We start from the raw sequence: 24,331 nt of genomic DNA, 5'->3' as shown, positions 1-24,331 counted from the left end.
ATAGTCCTACACATAAAGCTTTACTACAACTATCATAAACTTGATGTTATCCAAGAAAATGAGGTCAAGCTCAACTAGATATCATTGAGAATGGAGCCATCTCTGTGGGCCCCGCTGTGAATAATGTGCATTAAAAAATTGTATCTTTACCATAGGACATGGGTTTGTCAACTGAAATCAAAGTTTTTGACTTTGACCTTTGACCTAGGAAGTAGTAAATAAATTATGACATACCCTCTGATATTGGTTTATATACATTTCAGGTATAAACTTTAAAATGATAACGGTTCTCAAGATATAGAGCGGACACAATCTTTACCATAGGACATGGGGTTGTCAACTGAAACCAAAGTTTTTGACCTTGAACTTTGCCCTAGGCAGTCGTTCATAAATTATGACACACCCTCTGGTGTTGGTTCATATGCATGTCAAGTATAAACTTTGAAATCATAACGGTTCTCAAGATATAGAGCGGACACGATCTTCACCACAGGACACCGGGTTGTCAACTGAAACCAAAGTTTTTTTACCTTGACCTTTGACCTAGGAAGTTGTAGATACATCATGACACGCCCTCTGGTGGTGGTTAATAAACATGTAAAGTATAAAGTATGAAATCATAATGGTTCTCTAGATATGGAGCGGACACAAAGTGTTACGGACGGACGGACGGACGGACGGACGGACGGACGGACGGACTGACGGACAGACTGATCACTATAGGGCGGCCCGCCTTTGGCGGGGCCCTAATAAACCTTACAAAGTTGTACGCCTTACAATCAATCAATACACTGAACATAATCTACCTCTTGCTTATCATGCTTATAGTTTCTAAGAAACAGACTTAACAATAAAAAATAAACATTGCCCAATCAGTGGCGAATCAAGAGGGGGGCGTAGAGGGCGTAACCTTTTATTTGGATTTTTTTTTTTTTTTTACACGTTTTGCTGGTATATACTGATTATGTCAAAGTCATGAAATTTGCTATGGTGGAGTTGACCAGTTCGCCGTAAAAAGTTTAAACGTCACTCAGTCATTTTGAAATTTAAATTACAGTAACACATTGATTAGGCTAAGGACAACAATCATGACACCTTCAAAGCGACAAAGAATTGAACAAGAACGTATTGACTTCTATTTCACAATTCCACTAAATAGAAAGTAATACTCTATTCCACTCTCATGAAAAAAGTTCCTCATTAATATTATTCACCTACGATAACATTTTTAACCCTAAACGCCCCAGCCGATTTTAAAATAACATAGCTGAATAATGATCCCCAGTCAGTAAAAGCTCTAGAGTCTAAAATACGAACCATTTGTTTTGAGGAGGCAGTCGAGATATTTGAGAAAAATCTGACTCTCATTTTTGCCTTAAATTAAAATTCTGGCCGTATCTGGATTCAAAACAATAATCTTGTCCACTTTTTGCTATCAGAAACGAAAATTTCCAACAGAATTATGAAGCATTAAATGAACATGGTGATTATAAAACGGGCGTATTTATTTTTTTTTTGGGGGGGGGGGGGGGGGCAGGGGTTTGCATATCTGACCGGAATGATACTGTCTGTTTCTCCGAATTGATATATTGAATACAGCGTTTATTATACTTTTTTCAAGACCAGACTGCAACCTGCCTGCTGGGTGTGGCTTTTATGTCTCCATTTGTAGACTGTCATTTATAAATTTGTTGTCTCATTCGTATACGCCTTTGGTTGATTTCGAACCCCTCACTTCCCTTATTTTTGTTTGGTGTTTGTCTTTATTAAATCGTGTCGGTCGTATTCTAAATTTCATCGAATAGCCCGGCGTATATCTTGTTTACAACAAGAAATCTGTACGATTATTGTAACTAAACATACAACAAAAGAAAATTCTCCATGTCTTTTTTTTTACTGACAAGTCCCACATCAAATATATCAGTACATAGCTTTGGATCAATACTTTACAGCAACAATAAAATATAAAAGCCCCACGTCAGGAACCGCCGGTTGAAAAAGTGCATTTTTCACTTTATTTCAGTTTTTTTAGCCCGAAAAAAGGTCCCGATTTTTTTTAAAATTTCGCCCCCTTTCAAAAATCCTGGATCCACCCCTGCTGATGAACCATGAAAATGGGTTCAAGGTCAAATATGAACAACGCCATGCAGACATGTACAGCTAACAATCCTACCATACAACACATATAGTTGATCTATTACATATAGTTTAAGAAAAAATCACAAAAACTACACACCGAGCAACGAACCTTGAAAATGAAGTTAAGGTCAAATAAAACCTACGAGACTGAAATGTACATCATAAAAAATTTCCATACACTAAACATACTATTTAATATAGTATAAAAACAGAACAAAACTCATAAACTTAACTCTGTCCACTGAACCATGACAATGAGGTCAAGGTCAGATGACACTGCCAGTTGGACATATACACCTTACAATCGTTCGACACACCAAATAAAGTAAACCTATTGCATACAGTATAAAAAAACAAGACCAAAACACAAAAACATAACTATAACCACTGAACCATGAAAATGAAGTGAAGGTCAGATGAATCTGCCAGTTGGACATGTACACCTTACATTTCTTCCATACACCAAATAAAGGAGACCTATTGCTTATAGTATCTGAGTTATGGACTTGATCACCAAAACGTAACCTTGTTCACTGATTCAAGAAATGAGAGCGAGATCGAGTGAACAATGTCTGACGGGCATGATGATCTTGCAAGGTACGCATGTACCAAATATAGTTTCGAATTACTCATAATAAGGGAGAAATTAAAATTACAAAAAAATCTTAACTGTTTTTTCAAGTAGTGACTGAACCATGAAAATGAGATCAATTAAGGACAATGGACATGTGACAGACTGAAAATTCGTAACATAAGGCATCTATATACAAAGTATGAGGCATCCAGGTCTTCCACCTTATACAATATAAAGCTTTTTAGAAGTTAGTTAACGCCGTCCCTGTCGCCACCGTATCACTATTCCTATATCGAGCTTTCTGCAACAAAAGTCCAAGGCTCGAAAAACTAGAGGCAGCGTGTGTCGCTCACAGGATATTTCTATTTACAATGAATGCACGAATTCCCCCCCCCCCCCCTATGTTCTATCTTTAGCATGTATCTGTCATGCTCACCCAGGTTGGCAAGCAGGTTGATATGACACATTTTTAAAAAACTAAATACCCTAATGCTTACTTGTGGCCAATTTTGGTTAAAAATGTCTCAGTTGTTTCAGGGGAAGAGTTTTGTAAGAGATTACAAAAATTTGTTAAATTTGACGAAACAGACTTTATACCATAAGAATCATTCAGCTTAAGGTTGGTGTTATTTGGCCCATTAGAGAATTTTTTTAGTTTCAGAGATACAAAATAAAACTGTATTTCCCCCCCACGTTCTATTTTTAGCCATGGTGAACATCTTGGCTGATGGGCGGGGTCCTCGGATATATTTTTAAAAAAATACCCTAAAGATGATTTAGGCCAAGTTTGGTTTAATATTGGTTCGTAGTTTTAAAGAAGGTTTCTGCAAAAGATTACAAAAAATGACGATAAAAGGCAATAGTTTGGGTTTATTTATTTGTAGATCTTACTTTGCTGAAAAACTTTGCTGTTACAGTTGAGCTTTATCTTTCATAATATTCAAATAAAAAAAAACATACAAAATTTCAATAAAATTGCCAATCTAGGGGCAGCAACCTAGCAACATGTTGTTTGATGCGTCTGAAAATTAAAAAAAACCAGATAGAAATTCACCTCATGAAATTTATAGCAGTATGTCAGATTTGCTCTAAGTGCTTTAGTTTCAGAGATATAAGCCAAAACCTGCGTTTTACCCCTATGTTCTATCTTTAGCAATGGCGGCCATCTTGGTTGATGGGTGGGGTCATCAGATATATTTTTTAAACAAGATACTATAAGGATGATTTAGGCCAATTTTGGTTTTATTTGGCCCAGTAGCTTCAGAAAAGATATTTTTGTAAAAAACGGACGACGACGAACAACGGACGCGGAGTGATGAGAAAAGCTCACTTGGCCCTTTCACACCAGGTGAGCTAACAAAAGCAAGAGGTCTCCATACGGAAAAGTGGAAAGCCTAATAACCAGAACAAAATCAATACGTCTTACCACTGAATAATGGAAAGACCTAATTATCAGAAAAAAAGTCAAAGTCTTTCCACAGAAAGTGAAAAGACTTAGAACCAACATAAAAGCAATAGGTCTGTCAACGAAAAAGTGGAAAGACCTAATAAACAAAAGTTAGAAATTACAGAAAACAATTGGTCATCGTTAAATCACTTCTGCACTCAGATATCATGAAGTTGCATGTTTATGAAACAAATATCAGGGATAACTAATTCTATGCACAAAAGAAGACGAGGTAATACAACACTCACACAACATTAAACGTTATATGCTTATTCTAAACCTCTGGTATTAGTTCAGCAGATAATGTATGCCATCTCTCATATTTCTGATCTGTAGTCTTTAATGTATCAAACCAGTGCTTTAATCTTTCTCCTTTGGAATTAATTCCAAGTTGAACACCACCTATCAAATAAAATAAAGCAATTATTTTTAGGACACATCAAATAAACTGCTGCTCTTTAAGCGCATGATACGCCCACTACTGTTTAAAACCATAAAGTTTAATAACCCTCTCAATGTCATATAAGAAATTTAAAACAAACTAATGGGAGGTTATTTTTATACCATTTTTGTCTTATTGAGAGTTGTTTCATTGTCTTTCATATCACAACTTATTTTCCTATATTTGAAAGTAAATCAAGACAAAATGAACTAGTGTGACAAGAAGATAAAAGCTAAAACAAGAGTTCACACGCTAAAATGACTGGCCTTCTATACTTACTATTGATATTATGTCGTGGGTCCTAAATATAAAGCTTTACTACAACTATCATATAAAATTTACATGATCCACGAAAATGAAGTCAAGGTCAGATAAACCAAACTAGAAACATGGACACCTTACAATCATACCATGCAACAAATATGCTTTAAATATAGTTCACCTATTTACACGTTTAAAAAACAAACTTGACAAGAAAAACTTAACATTGATCCATGAACCATGAAGAGGAGACCAAGGTCAGATAAACCCTGCCAGATAAACATGTACACCTAGTCGAGTCTTATCTAATTGATGTTATGGTTGATTTTGCAGTTGCATTAATGTCCTAGGTTTGAGGAGGGTAATGAGCTAAAACATCGTATACTCCACCACATTCTTGAAGTCCCTGTTCAGAGTAAACAGCCTATAATTCAGTGGTTGTTGGAAGTTGCTGTCCGAATATTTCTTTTGTTCATTGTGTTTTTCTCTTTTGAATCAATTCATATTTTCATTCTTTTTTTATAACTGTCTATATCATATTGATTTTGCTCATTCTGAAGATTGTAAATTCAGTGCTATATACTAGTAGATGTTAATATTCTCGATCTCGTCTTTCAATCTCTGGTGAATAGTTGTTTCATAGACATTAATATAATAAATTCACATTTTTATGCCATCATAGTAGAACTTTTATAAAACCTGTTTTAATATGGGAATCCCTTTTTACTCTTACAAATAAATGTAAATAAGATCGCCACTTACCTACGAAGTCGTTAGTTTTTCCAATATCTCTGTCCCAAACAGTAATCTCTAAAGTCTTTTTAGCGAGCTCATTATGTTTGATTTCATATACAAATTCCTGGAAAAAAGATCTAGTACTGTAAAAGCAGAAATATTCGTGGAGGATTTAATATCGCTTATTTCGGGGAAAAAATATATCCACGAAATTAAAAACCCCGCGAAAATTTAACCTCCATATAACGCCACTTTCAATTAAGAAAACCACGAAATAAAATCCCCATGGAATCTTATAGAGAGACAAAACCATGAAATGTTAACCTCCCGGAAATTATCGTTTCTACAGTATATATATAGCGTCGGATACAGTGCAGGCGAATTGGTGTCACGGTATCTCATTAGCATGAGTTCGAATCCCTGCAAGGGAAAAACAAAATAATTGCAAAAGCAAATTTACAAGAATACAGACATATATCACCATCACTGCTGGTGGTCCGATGGATAAATCTGTTGTAGAATTGTCACTGGTTCAGACGTACTTATAAATATAATTATTTCTGTGACTGTATCATGCATTAATTTGTAGGATACTTTACAATATATAATTCAGCTGATCTGTAAAAATACCATCTTCATGCCTTATATATCATGTACTGTATTACGACGCTAGATTAAAACTGACAAGGAAAGATAACACCCAGCCCCCGAAAGCTTTATTTTTGTGAAGCCAAGGTGGTCGAGTGGTCTAGTGCGTCTGATACAGTGCAGGCAAGTGTTGTACTTAGACTATCTGCCAAGAAATTTGTTTTGCATGCACACGTATAAAAATTGCGTTTTTTATCCAACGCAATCATAGGTTTAAACATTGTTTTCCATTTAGACTTGTATATACATGTTTTGTACAAATTGTAATGTTGTACACATTATAATTTGTACAGATGTTTTGTACAAGTTATCAGTGTTTTATGAACCGCTAAACACAAATGGATGATATAAGCACTCAGTCTTTCTTTTCGCATATTTATGTCATATTTCCATGACTACATGATACAGTCTAATACTGAGCATTGATACAAAAAAAAATAGAAGATCACAAAAAAAAATGATTTATATGGATAGAATTTTGGTATAAAGAGAAAAATAAAATAAGAATTTAAACCATTCAGGGATACTTATTTCTAGTTTCAGGACAGGAAGAATATCACTTAAAATTAGGTTGAAGTGTATACATTTGAACGTAAGATATTAAACTGGATCATTTCAAAAGATGCGTAAAGGTATGTGTCAAAAACCCTATACAAATCATAATTTGTACAATCGTGTACGCAACATATACATATCTTTGATAACACTGTTTTTATAAATATTTCGGTAAGATACAACTATTTGTTAGTCATGACAAAAAGTAACGGCTAAATGTTCGTCAACAAAGAATGCCAATGGGAACCTCCTGTGCTTTTCATGCCGACATGTTTCTTTATTCACACAAGACTGACTTCACACAAGAAAAATCATAAAGAAGCTTGCATTATCATTTAATTGTACTTTCCGCCATGTAGATGAAGTCCTCTTACTAAATAATTTAAATGTTTGGGCTATGTTGACAAGATTTTCAAAATTATTTTTAACATCAAATTATACATTTATTTGCAAACATCAACATATTTGCAAATAAGAAGTGTATGACATATTCTTATCAATAGACATACATCATGTCTTATCTTACCATACCTCGTTATATTCCGGATTCAAAGTTTTCTTTTTTACAGCAGTTTTAAACTTGGATTTCTTGTCTTTGTCTGGTTTCAGATACCTACAAAAAATTAGATAAAAATTCTGACAAACTTTTATATATAAATGGTGTTCAGTGTCATAACTTATTTCATTTGCAAAGGTTTGACATGCTTGTGTAAGGTTTTGCAGTGTAATAAATAATTCATGTATTGAATATAGTTCTGTTGTCTGTAAGTCATTTCGAGTGAAGCCGTAGTCTGCACACAAGCCTATAGAAAATTTAATATTGAACATTTTAATCCGTGGTTCTGTACCCACAAAATCCGCGACAATTAGTATCCAGCGAATAATAATAAAACCACAGAATGCTCCCAATACATAGTTAATAACTCTTTTCAAATTATGCGCCTGAGATATGTATATGTTCCAGACCATGTAGATAAAAAGTATTGTATTATTGACAAGTTTGTAAAGTATATTGGAAACAATACCTATATGGTCCAAATACTCATATGGTCCAGCACATTAATAACGAAACGAGTATATACACATATGGTCGGTCTGACCTTACGCGTATGGTCGGACCATATGAGTGTATGCATATGGTTCAAATCCTCATATGGTCCGGAACATACACATAGTTAATAACTCTTTTCAAATTATGCTCCTGAGAGAGGTGTACATAGTTACCAACTCTTTTCAAATTATGCTTTTGAGATAGGTATACATAGTTAATACTAGTAACTTTTTTCATATTATGCTCCTAAGATAGGTATATACAGTCAATATTTAAACAGCTTTCAGTTATAGTTTCTGAATTTGTATATTTATTTATTTTATTGTCTATACTGAGGTAAACTACAAGGGCTGATCAAAATATGTGTGGAGGAGGTAAGTCAAGTCAATACTATTATAGTTATATGGACTTTGAATTTTCACAACTTCTTAAAGAAACAGGAGCACAAACGATGAAATGTTCGTCTGCTTTAATCCCATTGATTTTATTATGTTAACCCTAAATGTAAAGTTGTACTACAAGTACAACATTAATTAACTTAAAAATGAGGTCAAGGTCAGGTATATAAACCAGAAATAGACGTACAACTTAAAGGTGATGAAGGTAAATCAAGAAAAGCGCTTCGGACGCATTAAATTATTAAACGTGTTGTATTCAATTTTTTAAAATCATTCCATTCATTGATTATAGTGGTCTTAATGCTTGTAGTATACAAGTAACACAGCAATTCATGAACACTTTATATTGACCAATAGACCATCATAAATATTGAGTCAAGGTCAGATAATGCCAGACAGATGTGTTCACTTTACAATCATTCCATGTGTCCAATATAGCTGTAATCCTGATATCTATGATTAGTTTATTTACAACTACTGGGTCGATGCCACTACTGGTGGAGTTAAAATTCCCCGAGGGTATCACCATAAATTATCATTGATATGGTCATATTTATAAATTAACTGTTTACAAAACTTTAGAATTTTTGAAATACTCAGGCTTTTCTTCCTCAGGAATACATTACCTTAGCTGTATTTGGCAAAACTTTTAAGAATTTGCGTTCTCAATGCTCTTCAACTTCGTACTTTATTTGGCCTTTTTAACTGTTTTGGATTCAAGCGTCACTGATGAGTCTTTTGCAGACGAAACCCGCGTCTGGCGTAAATACAAAATGTAATTCTGGTATCTATGATGAGTTTATTTGATATATTAAATATAGTATCTTAGAAACAAACCTTACTACGAAAACTTAACATTGACCAATGACCAGGAAAATTGAATTTCATGTCAAATATAACCCGCCCGACTGACATGTTCATCGTTATATATTACCATTGTTATCGTCCAACTATTATGATAGCTGATTAAAGGTCTGACAAAATTGTATTAGTAACCCAAACAGACAAACTAGGTTAATGTGACAATAATTAAGATCCAGTCATCAATACCGGGTAAACATAACATGTTGGTTGGCGTCTGCGCTAGATTAATTGTATGTTTATTTAAATTTTTAGTCTGTTGTATTGTCAGTCAGTAACACAGTTGTATCTCTGTGATGTATGTTTAACCGGTATTGACGACTGGATCCTAATTATTGTCACATTAACCTAGTTTGTCTGTTTAGGTTGCTACTACAAATTTTTCAGACCTTGAATCAGCTGTCATAAAAGTTGGAGGATAACATGGATTAGTTAGCTATGACAAACCATGTTTTACCAACCATTTTCCTCAGTAAGGACAAGAATATGACAGTTGTTTCAATTCGTTCCGTTGGTTAATATAAGAAAAGCGAAAGATACCAAAGGACATTCAAACTCAAAAGTCGAAAATAAACTGGAAGCGCAATGGCAAAATAAGAAGAAAAATTCGTAAGATTCCTCGGAAACCAGTGTCGGGACTGCTTTTGCTGTTACATGCAGGCTCAACAAAAATGAGGAAAAAAATTAATAAAAATATTCCTCTCTACTATATTTTGGTTTTAAGAAAAATTTCAAAAACTTTAACAACAGAGTGAATATTTGTGGACGCCGACGACGGAATGAAGGATCGCTATGTCTCGCTTTTTCGACAAAAGTGGAAGGCTCGACAAAAATACAAAAGGGAAACAACAGTATACAAAACAAAGCATAGAACTAAGGACAACCATATGCTCCGCAGGGCGCAGCTTTATACGACCGCAGAGGTTGAACCCTGAACGGTTGGGGCAAGAATGGACACAACATTCAAGCTGGATTCAGCTCTAAATTTGGATTGTGATTAAATAGTTGACACAGCATAGGTTTCTGACACAGAATGAATGTGGTCTAATGAACTTAAAATATTTTTTTTGCCTTTGAGCAATTCACTATGCTGTTGAATATTAATCCTCTCAAAAAAGTGTTTGAAGAAATTTTCTTTTCATTTATGAAATCTGAAATGAGAAAAATTTACCCCCCCCCCCCATTTTTTTTCACATCCCCCTTTCCCTTTTTCCAAAACTGATCTCAATTCAAATTTCTAGTGGAGTTTGCAACAATAACTACTCATTTAAATACATCATAAAATATTAAAATGTAAAATAAAGTGCTTGTTATCACTGAATGGTAAAGATTGTTCTAATTTATTAGTTGGTGATAAAAGTGAATATACATTGTATATTGTATACAAGAGTGCACACACTAAAATGTCTCGCCTTCTTTACTAATCATTGATATTATGTTGATAGTCCTAAATATAAAGCTTTATTACAACTGTCACATAAACTTAAAATTAACCACGATAGCTAAACAAAGACCAATGAATTATGGAAATTAGGTCAAGGTCAGATGAACCATGGCAGACACACATGTACAGCTAACAAAGCTTCCATACAACAAATTTAGTTGACCTATTACTTATAGTTTAAGAAAAATAGACCAAAACACAAAAAACTTAACACTGTGCAATGAACTGTGCAATTGAGGTCATGGTCAAATAAAACCTGCGGGACTGCCATAAACATCATAATATATTTCCATACACCAAATATAGTTGACCTTTGGCATATAATATTAGATAAAAAGACCTAAACTTAAAAACTTAACTTTGACCACTGAACCATGAAAATGAGGTCAAGGTCAGATGACATCTGCACGCTAGGCATGTACACCTTACAATCATTCCATACAACACATATAGTAGACCTATTGCATAAAGTATTAGGAAAACAGACCAAAACACAACCAGATGCTTCGCAGGGCGCAGCTTTATACGACCGCAGAGGTTGAACCCTGAACGATTGGGGCAAGTATGGACACAACATTCAAGCTGGATTTTTAGATTGTGATTAAAAAGTTGACACAGCATAGGTTTCTGACACAGAATGAATGTGGTCTAATGAACTTAAAATATTTTGTTTGCCTTTGAGCAATTCACTATGCTGTTGAATATTAATCCTCTCAAACAAATGTTTGAAGAAATTTTCTTTTTATTTATGAAATCTGAAATGAGAAAAATATAACCCCCCCCCCCCCCACCCCCATTTTTTTTTCACAACCCCCTTTCCCTTTTTCCAAAACTGATCTCAATTCAAATTTCTAATGGAGTTTGCAACAATAACTACTCATTTAAATACATCATAAAATATTAAAATGTAACAAAAGGTGCTTGTTATCACTGAATGGTAAAGATTGTTTTAATTTATCAGTTGGTAGTTAAAGTGAATATACATTGTATATTGTATAAAACAATGATTTAAGTTGATTCAATTACTATTCTGGACAAAGAAAGATAACTCCAATCAATTGAAAATTTCTTGCTATTGCACAATATTGTGCAATTAGATATTTCTTGCTATTGCGCATTACTGTGCAATTGAAAAGATTTGCTATTGCACAATACTGTGCAATTGAAGATTTCTTGCTATTGTGCAATACTGTGCAATTGAAAATTTCTTGCTATTGCACAATACTGTGCAATTGAAGATTTCTTGCTATTACTGAATACTGTGCAATTGAAAATTTCTTGCTATTGCACAATACTTAATATAATAATTTTGTATCCTGATTTGAACCAACTTGAAGACTGGGCCCATAATCAAAAATCTAAGTACATGTTTAGATTCAGCATATCAAAAAAGCCCAAGAATTCAATTTTTGTTAAAATCAAACTTTGTTTAATTTTGGACTCTTTGGACTTTAATGTAGACCAATTTGAAAACTGGACCAACAATTAAGAATCTACATACACAGTTAGATTTGGCATATCAAAGAACCCCAATGATTCAATTTTTGATGAAATCAAACAAAGTTTAATTTTGGACCCCGATTTGGATCAACTTGAAAACTGGGCCAAAAACCAAAATTCTAAGTACATTTTTAGATTCAGCATATCAAAGAACCACAAGGATTCAATTTTTGTTAAAATCAAACTAAATTTAATTTTGAACCCTTTGGACCTTAATGTTGACCAATTTGAAAACGGGACCAAAAATTAAGAATCTACATACACAGTTAGATCCGGCATATGAAAGAACCCCAATTATTCAATTTTTGATGAAATCAAACAAAGTTCAATTTTGGACCCTTTGGGCCCCTTATTCCTAAACAATTGAGACCAAAACTCCAAAAATCAAACCCAACCTTCCTTTTATGGTCATAAACCTTGTGTTTAAATTTCATAGATTTCTATTTACTTATACTTAAGTTATGGTGCGAAAACCAAGAATAATGCTTATTTATGCCCTTTTTTGGCCCCTAATTCCTAAACTGTTGGAACCAAAACTCCCAAAATCAATCCCAACCTTCCTTTTTGTGTTTATAAACTTTGTGTTAAAATTTCATAGATTTCTATTTACTTAAACTAAAGTTAAAGTGCGAAAACCACGAAAAAGCTTATTTGGGCCCTTTTCGGCCCCTAATTCCTAAAATGTTGGGAACAACACTCCCAAAATCAATCCCAATTTTCATTTTGTGGTCATAAACCTTGTGTTAAAATTTCATAGATTTCTATTCACTTTTACTAAAGTTAGAGTGCGAAAACTAAAAGCATTCGGACGACGACGACGACACAGACGACACAGACGACAACGCCAACGTGATACCAATATACGACCAAAAAATTTACAATTTTGCGGTCGTATAAAACCGGGATGCAATTTAGATGTCCAATAGAGTATAGTAGATAATGAATTTCTATACCATTGATTTTGTCATTGCAATCAAACGGTGTCGCCAAAAATATAAAAAGAACAGACACAGCTGTATGTGTACCCTTTCCAATGGGCACTCAATTTTGATTTTTTTCTAAAATTTGTCAGAAATAAATTCACTTTAAATGGCTGTTAGATCTACGGCAAATGATTGAGTAAAGTAAAAAGGATAATTTTAAAATTGAGTATAATCAAATAAGTCATGCTTAGTACCGATCTGGCGAGTCTATCCATTTCTGGTGTTTACGGTTTATTTGTTTATGTTGTCTATGGTCAATTAAATGTAAAAGCACTTTTAAACATGTTTAATCCTGCCTTATCATTTGTGTTAGTCCTATGCCAGGAATCTGTAATACAATGGTTTACATTCGTTGCTTTCAAATTTGTTTTATGTTCATTATTGTAGTAAAAACTAGTCCGTTGGATTTTTTATTTTTTTTTATTTTCCGTATTTTTTACGGTGACCTTTTATACATTACTATACGGTATAGGTTTTGCTCATTGTCAAAGATGATCCGTATGATACTGTTATCTACAAATGTATACGTTTTTGTCATTTTTTAGGTCGAAATAGTGGAATAGAAAGTACATCTAACAAATGCCTTTAAAGGGGCACTAGCTACGAGATATATAAAATTTTGAACAATCATTTGTCGAGAACAGATATCTAACTGGTGAGGAGAACTATTTTTCTCACACCGCTCCGAAAATGTGAAAAATAGAACAAAAAACTGGAGAAATATAGATTCCACAACTGCAACAAGTGTGTGACAATATTTCTCCACTCGAGAATGTTGAGAGTGGAGAAATATCGTTATACACGAGTTACAGTGGTGGAATCTGTTTCTCTTATGATTTTTATCCTTCCCTTTCAAAGATTTGAGGAAAGTAATGTACTTTTGATGTTAAGGTAGATGGGGTGTCTAAATAATAATCCATAGAATTTCTTAATAATGTGCCAAAATGTAGTTTATATCCTGCTTGTTTAAGAACATTAATAAAAAGAATGGGTCACCGGACTTATTTTCACACTACAGGTTGTGCAAAATTGTCAGATTTTGTTTAGATTATGCATGGAAAACCCAATTTTCGGTCATAAACGAAAACTACACCATAGAATTTTGAGATAAAATATAAGAAGATAGCTCTAATAATATTCTTTCAGATAAGAAGAAGAAAAAATAGGGTCACCGGACTCGTTTTCTTGCTACATAATAAAATGGGTAAATTCCTAACACATTCTATTGTAAAAGTAACACTATCTGAATTATCTGCCCTTGCATTTGAGTTGTCTCCCCTTATTTGGCAAAGTTTGAAAAAAATGAATCAAACAAAAGTATTTGTTTTTTTGGTAAAATACAACCCTAAATATGATAAAACATGGCATTTTCTATATCATAATGAAAAATCTTACACATGAATTACCTACTAATCTCAAAATTTGCACATTTTATCAAAAATCTAGACCTTGTTTTCTGGTATTTCAAAATCCAAAATGGAGGAAGACACCCTATCTACCTTAAGTCATCAGGCATGGTCGCCTTTTTCATGACGTCACAATAAGAAAATTCTGAAGAAAACAAGAAAATTTAACGTCACAATTAAATTCCAAGCTATCATTTGCTGAGAACAGATTTTCACTAGTAAGGAGAAATATTTTTCTCACACCGGTCAGGAAATGTAAAAATAGCACAAACATTAGAGAAATAATTTATTTGCTAACTCATTAATGAAATGCAAATAGTGAAATAATATTTCGCTTTTAGCAGCCAGTATTGTTCAATTTTGTCCAAATAAGCTAAAAAAAAACATCGATTATGAATTATTCACTTGCAGGTGAATAATTCGACCTCATTGAATCCGTATTCATGTGAACTTCAATTTAGCCCTTTAGCTTGAGATGGATAACACGTGAATTGTATGTGTAAAGTTATTTAAAGGAAAAGAATGTCAACATTGAAAGTGAAACAAAGGTAAATCATTTGAATGACTAATTCGATCCACAAAAAATATTTTTATACAGGTAAAAACGCCTGATAAACATTTTTTTCCATCTATAATTGCCAAACATTATTTCAGGCAATAAGCTATCTTTAGGATTTTTGTTCATTTTCCAAATACATGTACATTTGGTGAAATATTCAAGATGAATAATATATGTAAATAAATGAGGAATGTGTCCACGAGACACAGATGATGCTCCCGCTTGTATTTAAAGTTATAAAGGGTCATACCTCAAGAACTGTAAAAGTGATGCTATCCAAATTTGTATTTGATCTGAGTTTTGTGGTAATAAGAATTGTTCATAAGTTTCATAACATTTAATTAGGGTTAACTTAAGTTAGAGAACAGAAACGAAACATTTAGCAATTTTTCAATTTATAAAGGAGCATAATTATGGAACGGTAAAAGTAAAGCCACTAGAATTCGAACTTGATCTGGTCAAAGTTTCATAACATTTGGTCGAGGCAAACTCTAGTTAGAGAACAGAAACAAAACAAATGAGCAAGTTTTCCATTTGTAAAGGGGCATAACTCTAGTACGGTTAAACTTATGCCACCAAAATTCACAGTGTGTTTAGTGGTAATAAGCATTGTGTATAAGTGTCATTTGATTCAGGCAAACTAAAGTTAACAAACGGGAAAAAAATCAGCAATTTTTGCATTTGTAAAGAAGCATAACTCTAGAACAGAACGCCACATAAATTCAAGCTCGATCTGTTTTTGTAGCAATGAGCAATGTATCATAATGTTATAACATTTGGTTGAGGCAAAAGTCAGAGAACAGACACCAATTTTGGGACGTACGGATGTACCGACGGACACGGTAAAGATTACTGACCCTCTGCTACGGCGGATATATACTATTTACTATATAGTTATATATAAAGTATTTTATAATAATTGTACGGCATTCCGAACTAGATGAAGCGTAAACATTCTTTTACATAGTCTTAAAGAGCTGGGGTGTAAAATAGTTAACCCATTAGGACTTGATGTGTCAGTGTTATCAACCATTGGCCTTCGTCAATCGGAGGTGATCATACATTAACACACTGTGTCTACATGGGATAACAATTATTGACCATTATAACGATATATGGTTCAGTTGTAGTTGATAAATTTGTGGTCTAAACATTAGACGGAACAATGGAAAAACATAAGAACAAAAATAAAGACGGACAAGGTTAATGAAAACTAGCTGAATTATAGACTTACAACTTCACGTAAGGATCTGAATAGCCATTAGCATCACAAGCTGCTAGTCCCACACATCTAATAACATAAACATAGAGAGCATGTTTCCTAGAGTCATACTTTAATCCTAAAAGAATTCTACCTCTGTCGTTGGCCAAAAGATCATCGTCTTTTTCTGTCTGAAAATATTTTAAAAAAGTTTTAAAAAGTAAAGCATTCTAGTTAAAGTAAACACACGCTTATGTTGTTTTACCAAATGTGAATGATATAATTGGAGATGAGACTTGTATTTCACCCCAAAAAATCAAAGACATAACAAACAAACTGGTTCATTAAGAGTACTAGAGTAAAGGCTGGTAATTGTCCTTTATAGATCCATTATAAAATGATTGTTGATGGAACCGTTCACATCACTTTTTTTGGGTTTTTTTTGTTTTGTTTTGTTTTTTGTTTTTTTGTTTTTTGTTTTTTGTTTTATTTTTATTTATGTCCATTTATTGTATCATCTTTCATCTTTCGTTAAACTCCTTTTTTGTGACCCAGGGTTTAGACTTGTAAAAGGTTAACTTCATTTATGTGACGTTGTGACTGAATATAAGTTCCCCCATAATATTTGTTCCAAAGAACTTTTAGCATATTACAAAAGTTCTATTGGGAACTTTCCTCATATAATATTTTATCCAATGCTATAAGAAAATTTCCTTCACAAAGGATAAAATATTACATACGGAAAGTTCCAAATGGAACTTTTGTCATATGCTAAAAGTTCTTTGGAATATTATTATGGACAATGTTTTATATAATAAAAGTTCCATTTATTACATGTATATTATAAAAGTTCAACGAAAATTTTTATATTTAAAAAAGCTCCAGGAATATTTGTTATATAATAAAAGTTCTCAGAATATTTGTTATAATATTAAAAAAGTTCCAGGCATATTGGAATATTGGCTATTTTATAAATGTTCCAGGAATAGTTTAATATCATGTTTATTAGATGATTAAAATTCTAGAAATATTTAATATATGATCAAAGTTCTAGGAATATATACTACAATATCCAAAATTATTTCTAGCTACAAATGAATGGAAGTAAATTACCAATAATAAAGTACACCCATTTTCATCTGAAATTTGTGGCCAACTTCATGCTTGACTAATGAATAAGCTAAAATAGTAAACTTTCTAAATTGGTACAGACTAATGGACCATTTAGTTCAGTTAGTCACAGTGGAGTGTGCAGTAATAAAATATTAAAAATATATATTCGTAACTTGTCTAGAATAAGAGCCATCGTTTAAATATGTAAAAAAAATGTATTTCTCAGACTCCATTCTTTGTATGTACTAAATGAAAAGGTAAATGTCATGTGAGGTGAACATTAATTAAGATCTAATCAGGTGTAAAATATAAAATGACACTCTTTTTTAAAGGAACAAATATTATGAAACCGTATGATATTTTAGTTCCAGGAAAATATCTTATGAAGGTGGAATTAATATTATGTAATGTTAGTTCCCAAGAACTTTTGTTATCAATAGTTTTGTTCCAGGGGGAACAAGTATTATGCGGAACAAATATATGTTCACAACGTGACTGCCAATAAGACAACTATTCACCACGGTTCAAATGAAACGGAAGTATGCATTTATAGGAACAATTACATAGAAACCATAAGGCATTGAGAAAATGCATATCGTATAACCAGCTATAAAAAAAATAAACAGCTGCGCCATACGCCCGACGTCTTATGTGGAAGTTTTGTGCAATAATCATAAATAGTTTCTGAGAAAGTTTTAAGCAATAACCATTTATTGTTTTTAAAACACGACTGGACATGTGAAACCCCCCCCCCCCCCCCACCCTGTTTTTTTATTGAATCAAACCAAAAAGTATACAGATCTTTAGATTAATATAACAAAGAACTGTGTACAGTTTCAATCAATAATCATAAATGGTTTTTGAGATACGGCACGACATGTAAAAAAAACCTCCTCCGTTTTAACAAAATACTCAATAACTTAAAAATGAAATTTTGAATTATCACCAAAAAGTATACAGATCTTTATATTAATATAACAAAGAAGTGTGTAAAGTTTTAAGCAATAATCATAAATCGTTTTTGAGATACGGCGCGACATGTAAAAAAAACCTCCCCCTTTTTTACAAAATACTCAATAACTCAAAAATGAAATTTTAAATCATCACCAAAAGTATACAGATATTAAGATTAATATAACTAAGAAGTGTGTAAAGTTTTAAGCAATAATCATAAATGGTTTTTGAGATACGGCACGACATGTAAAACCCCCTCCTCCTTTTTAACAAAATACTCAATAACTTAAAAATGAAATTTTGAATCATCACCAAAAAGTATACAGATCTTTATATTAATATAACAAAGACGTGTGTAAAGTTTTAAGCAATAATCATAAATCGTTTTTGAGATACGGCGCGACATGTAAAAAAAAACCCTCCCCCTTTTTTACAAAATACTCAATAACTCAAAAATGAAATTTTGAATCATCACCAAAAAGTATACAGATATTAAGATTAATATAACTAAGAAGTGTGTAAAGTTTTAAGCAATAATCAAGAATCGTTTTTGAGATACGGTGCGACATGTAAAAATAAACACCCCCTGTTTTAGTTACAAAGTGCCGTAACTCAAAAAGTTTAAATCTTTGATTCACCAAAAAGTATACAGATCATTTGACCATCATACAAATCAACTATATTAAGTTTCATGCAATTTAGATAAGTCGTTCTGAAGTTACGGTGCGACATGTTTACGCCGGACAGACAGACGGACAGACAGACAGACGGACGGACAGACAGACGGACGAACACTGGACATTTGTATACCATAATACGTCCCGTCAAAATTTTGACGGGCGTATAAAAACAGACATAAAAAGTGTAACATAAAAAAACAAGAATGTGTCCCTAGTACACGGATGCCCCATCCGCACTATCATTTTCTATGTTCAATGGACTGTGAAAATGGTGGCAAATCTCTAATTTGGCATTAAAATTAGAAAGATCACATCATAAGGACCAGTACTAAGTTTCAAGTTGATTGAACTTCAACTTCATCAAAAACTACCTCGACAACAAACTTTAACATGAAGCGGGACGAACGGACGCACGGACGTTCGGAAGCACGGACGAATTGACACACGGACGAACGGACACACGGACGAACGGACACACGGACGGACAGACCAGAAAACATAATGCCCATAAATGGGGCATAAAATACAACATTACTAATACCAGTACAACTTACAAACTAGAGCTGTCTACATTTCGAGCTTAACACCCCTTGCACATGCACGATAGTTGCTGCTCTTAAATTCAGTATGGTTGCATGTAGTTGCTCACATCCACTTCATTTGACAATTATACTACATCTCCTTATTTTAATATGACAGACAGACCATCAACAACCACCATTTTCTACATTTATAAATGTCTGTACCAAGTCAGAAATATGATAGTTGTTGTCCATTCGTTTTTAATGTGTTTTGTAATTTGATTTTGCCATGTGATAATGGACTTTCCGATTAGATCTTCCTGTGAGTTCAGCATTTTTGTGATTTAACTTTTTCTGTTCTTGACAATGGCAAAATAATGCATAGAAAAACTTTATATAACTTTGAATTCATGTTTGTAGTATAAACATGAAATAATAAGATTTAAATGAGATTTTTTCCTTACAACTGTATAGGGTTGTAAAAGCATTTATCGTGCTCACATGTCCTTCGTTCAACGCTTTTACACCCTAATAAAAATTATAATAAAGAACTGTGCCATGTGCGCATGATAAGACATTCACCAATTTATTCAAATTTATTTATTGATTAGTGTTTAATGCCACTTTTAGGATTAATGTGCTATTTCTTGGCAGTCAGTTGCACTGATGGAAGAAACCGGAGTGTCTGAAGAGAACCCATTACCTGCCATAGGAAAATTAACAATCCTAGTCTGTTATCATTGGAGTAGAACGCACCTACAACGTGACGGATTTAAACTCAACAATGTTGGATGTGTGTTGACAGGCTAGTGATTCAGTTGTTCGACTACTTTGACCACTCGGCCACTGAAGCCCGCATCGTCGTCTTTTAGCTAGACTTTATGCTTTAAATAATCTATATGGTTAAAAATACTATTACTCAAATAGACCTCTACCCCCTTCCATTAAAATTTTCGAAGATTTGTCAACGAATAAAGTTCCGGATGTGGTATACAAATTTTTGCACCTCATGTTTGCGGTATATCATCTTTATTGTTTTCTGTTTAGTATCAAACTAACAATTAAGATCCATTTTCTTACATCTGGTGATCAGTTAATTTGACAATCGCCATTGACAGTCAGCAGGGTTTAAGAACAACATCCGCTGTTCGACATGTTGGGCAAATGCGTTTTGTTATAATATACTTTTTTCACTTTTTTGGTCTTTTGGAATATGTTGTTTGTGCTATATTTCGACCCCTCTTCCAAGAGATTTGTTTTGCATGAACACGTATAAAAACGACAGATTTAGTCCATCGGATCACCAGTGATGATGATACAAGGCTGCAAACACATTCTTAACAAATAATTCGTCTGATATCAACCAAACAATGTTGGATGTGTAAATTTTCGGAAGCAATTTGTTTGTTCTTCCCTGACAGGGATTCGAACTCATGTTACTGAGATATCGTGGCACCGAATTGCCTTGCGCTGTGCCCGACGCGCTAGACATTATACATAAACCAAAAAATTAAACCCAACAATGTAAGAAATAGATTTATATTCTGAAATTTTTTCCGTAAACAGGATTTGAATTCACACCTTTTATTCACTACAACAACAATCGGTCCGCCTCATGTCCAGCGCTCTACACGACTCAACCATATCTGCTATATTTAAATATAACTGCAATAGTCGTAGCGTTACCGTGTCACGTAAGGCCAATCTAAAGATAGACATAAGACATGTGTTTTAAGCGTGTGTAGATTTATATCATTTTTCAAAACAATGCATTTTCTTATTTGCCAGCAATCTAACCCAACATTTTTTAATAAACTGTATGGGATAATGATTCAAATCATTATAGGGTGACTACGAATAAGTAAAATATACATGAAGAATGTCTGTCATAACGTTGTCACATCTTTAGACATAATTTTGAAATTAATAATTTGAGATGGTGACATGGTTATTAGCTTTATCATCCTTCTTTACATGTCTTAGTAACAAGATAGTTTGAAAACCAGGACCATGGTTTCTTTCTTAAGATTAACTGAGTTAATTTTTTTGGGGCAATTGCAGAAGAAAATATTCAAACCGCATGTCAAAACAGCTGTTCTAAATTTTAGGACATTAATACATACTGGAAGTTGCTTTTCTAGATACACATTAAAATGCTTAGTTTGTAAAGCCTTCAATCTCTTTAGTGGTATCCTGGTCTCTCCAATGAAGTCGTAACCAAATGCGTCTTCATCTAAAACTGCTAACCTTAAATGACAAGATATACAAGTTAATACCAACAATAACAATGAAACTAAAACAAGAGTGCACAAGCTGAAATGTCTCGTCTTCTTTATATACCATAAATATTATGTTGATAGTCGTAAATATAAAGCTTTACTACAACTAACACATAAACTTAACATGAGCAAAGAAAATGATGTCAAGGTCAGATAAACCAAACAGTAAATACAGGTACAACATGCCAGCATTCAATACAATTAATATAGTGTACTATATATAATATAGTTTCTAAGAAACAGACGAAACCAAGTAAACAAAACTATGGCCTATAAACCATGAAAATGAAGTCAAGGTCAGATGAACCATGTCAGCCAGACATGCATACTTTACAATCAATCTATGCATTTAATATACTTGACCTATTGCTTATGGTATCTAAGAAACAAACTTAACCATGAAAACATTACATTGACCAATGAAAAACCAAAACGAAGTCGAGGTCAGATAATACCTGCCAGACAGACATATACGGCTAACAATTTTTCCATACAACAAATATAGTTGACTTATTGCTTATAGTTAAAGAACCAGATGCTCCACAGGGGGCAGCTTTATACGACCCAGAGGTCGAACCCTGAACGGTTGGGGATAGTATGGACACAACATACAAACTGGATACAGCTCTGAATTCGGATTCTGATTAAATAGTTGACACAGCATAGGTTTCTGACACAGAATGAATGTGGTCTAATGAACTTAAAATGTTTTTTTTGCTTTAGAGCAATTCACTATACTGTTGAATATTGATCCTTTGATATTTGAAGAAATTTTATTTTTCATTTCTGAAATCTGAAATAAGAAAAATTGAACCCCACCATTTTTTTTCACCTCCCCCTTTCCATTATTCCAAAAATGATTTCAATTTCAATTTCTATTGGACTTTTCAACAATAACTACTCATTTAAATACATCATAAAATATAAAATGTCATAGTCATGATTTAAGTTGATTTTGAATACTATTCTGGACAAAGAAAGATAACTCCAATGCAACATTTTATATTGGCAAATTTCCAATGAAGTTCATTAAACTAAAGTTTTTGGCAAATTTCCAATGGAATTTATTAATAACAAAGTTTTTGGTAAATTTCCAATATACATACTTTAAGAGCAGTTTAGGTGAGCTATTAAAATGAGTTTCAATTACCAACCTTACATTGCTTTTAAATTATGTTTTGTACTTAAGTAATTGTCCATTAACCTGGAAAACTGGGCCCATAATAAAAAAAACTAAGTACATGTTTAGATTTAGCATATCAAAGAACCCCAAGAATTCAATTTTTGTTAAAATCAAACTAAGTTTAATTTTGGACCCTTTGGACCTTAATTTAGACCAATTTGAAAACGGGACCAAAAATTAAGAATCCAAATAGACGGTTAGATTCGGTATATCAAAGAACCCCATTAGTTCAATTTTTGATGAAATCAAACAAAGTTTAATATTGGACCCTTTTGGCCCCTAATTCGTTGGGACCAAAACTCCCAAAATCAATCCAAACCTTCCTTCTGTGATCAAAAACCTTATGTTAAAATTTCATAGATTTCTATTAACTTTATACTAAAGTTATTGTGCAAAAAAGAAGAAAAATGCTTATTTTTGGACCTGTTTTGGTCCCTAATTCCTAAACTGTTTGGACTTAAACTCCCAAAATCAATCCCAACCTTCCTTTTGTGGTCATAGACCTTATGTTAAAATTTCATAGATTTCTGTTTACTAATTCTAAAGTTATTGTGCGAAAACCAAGAAAAATGACTTTGGGCCCTTATTGACCCCTAATTCCTAAACTGTTGGGACCAAAACACCCAAAATTATTAAACCTTCCTTTTATGGTCATAAACCTTGTGTGTTTAAAGGATAAGGGGCAGTAAGGCCTTGTTTTGGCCCTAGAAAATAAAATGTTTGATAACTTTTTCAAATAGGCACATAATGTTTAGAAATGCAAAGGTTCAACATTAAGAAATTTCTGTTGTGGAAAAATTATGCACAGCCAAGAAACAACAAAATAATTTAACAGAAGCTTAATTATAACTATTGACAAAATCTCACCAAAAAAAAGTTGTTTCTTGGGTGCGAACATACTTTTTCAATCTAAAATATACTTAAAAATTTGATGAAAAACTAAGAATTTTTACAAATTATGCAAATTAAGTCATGATTTATTGCCATGGTAACTTGTTCAATGTCCAAAATTGTTTTGTTTTTCGGAATACCTTGTACCTTAGATACTGTACAGTTATTTAAAAAAAATGAAGTAATTTTTGGGCCAAATAAGGGCCTTATTGCCCCTACTCCTTTCATAGATTTCTATTTACTTTTACTAAAGTGAGAGTGCGAAAACCAAATGTCTTCGGACGAGACGACGACGGACGACGACGACGCCAATGTGATACCAATATATATACGACCAAAAATTTTTCAATTTTTACGTTCGTATAAAAACAGATTAAAACATTAAAACTTAACATGCTTAGGAGAGCTGTGGTGTAATGGCTAGTGCATCGGACTACTAACACAAAGGTTCCTGGTTCGATCCCAGGTTCGGGGAGAAAACTTCAGGGACTGAATTTTCGGCTCCC

General features: G+C 33.2%; 1 protein-coding gene across 13 annotated transcripts in view; it reads right to left on the bottom strand.

The window, feature by feature from the left end:
* LOC139529096 (rabphilin-3A-like) overlaps positions 1-24,331 on the bottom strand; it is a 112,036-nt gene that overhangs the window by 3,350 nt on the left and 84,355 nt on the right. For 7 of the 13 annotated variants that reach the window (XM_071325367.1, XM_071325360.1, XM_071325366.1 and 4 more), the window contains 5 exons: positions 21,596-21,719; positions 16,238-16,395; positions 7,333-7,414; positions 5,626-5,722; positions 4,441-4,562 (listed from right to left, as the gene is read on the bottom strand). In XM_071325367.1, coding sequence (XP_071181468.1) covers positions 4,441-4,562; positions 5,626-5,722; positions 7,333-7,414; positions 16,238-16,395; positions 21,596-21,719 — 583 coding nt within the window. Of the gene's footprint in view, positions 1-4,408; positions 4,563-5,625; positions 5,723-7,332; positions 7,415-16,237; positions 16,396-21,595; positions 21,720-24,331 lie in introns of all 13 variants that reach the window. The other 6 variants (XM_071325365.1, XM_071325362.1, XM_071325369.1 and 3 more) reach the window with 1 other exon arrangement.

This window comes from Mytilus edulis, chromosome 6 (assembly GCF_963676685.1).
Source record: "Mytilus edulis chromosome 6, xbMytEdul2.2, whole genome shotgun sequence".
NCBI classification, from domain to species: domain Eukaryota; kingdom Metazoa; phylum Mollusca; class Bivalvia; order Mytilida; family Mytilidae; genus Mytilus; species Mytilus edulis.
Note: the sequence above shows the minus strand (reverse complement) of the source record. Positions and strands in the feature narration are given on the sequence as shown.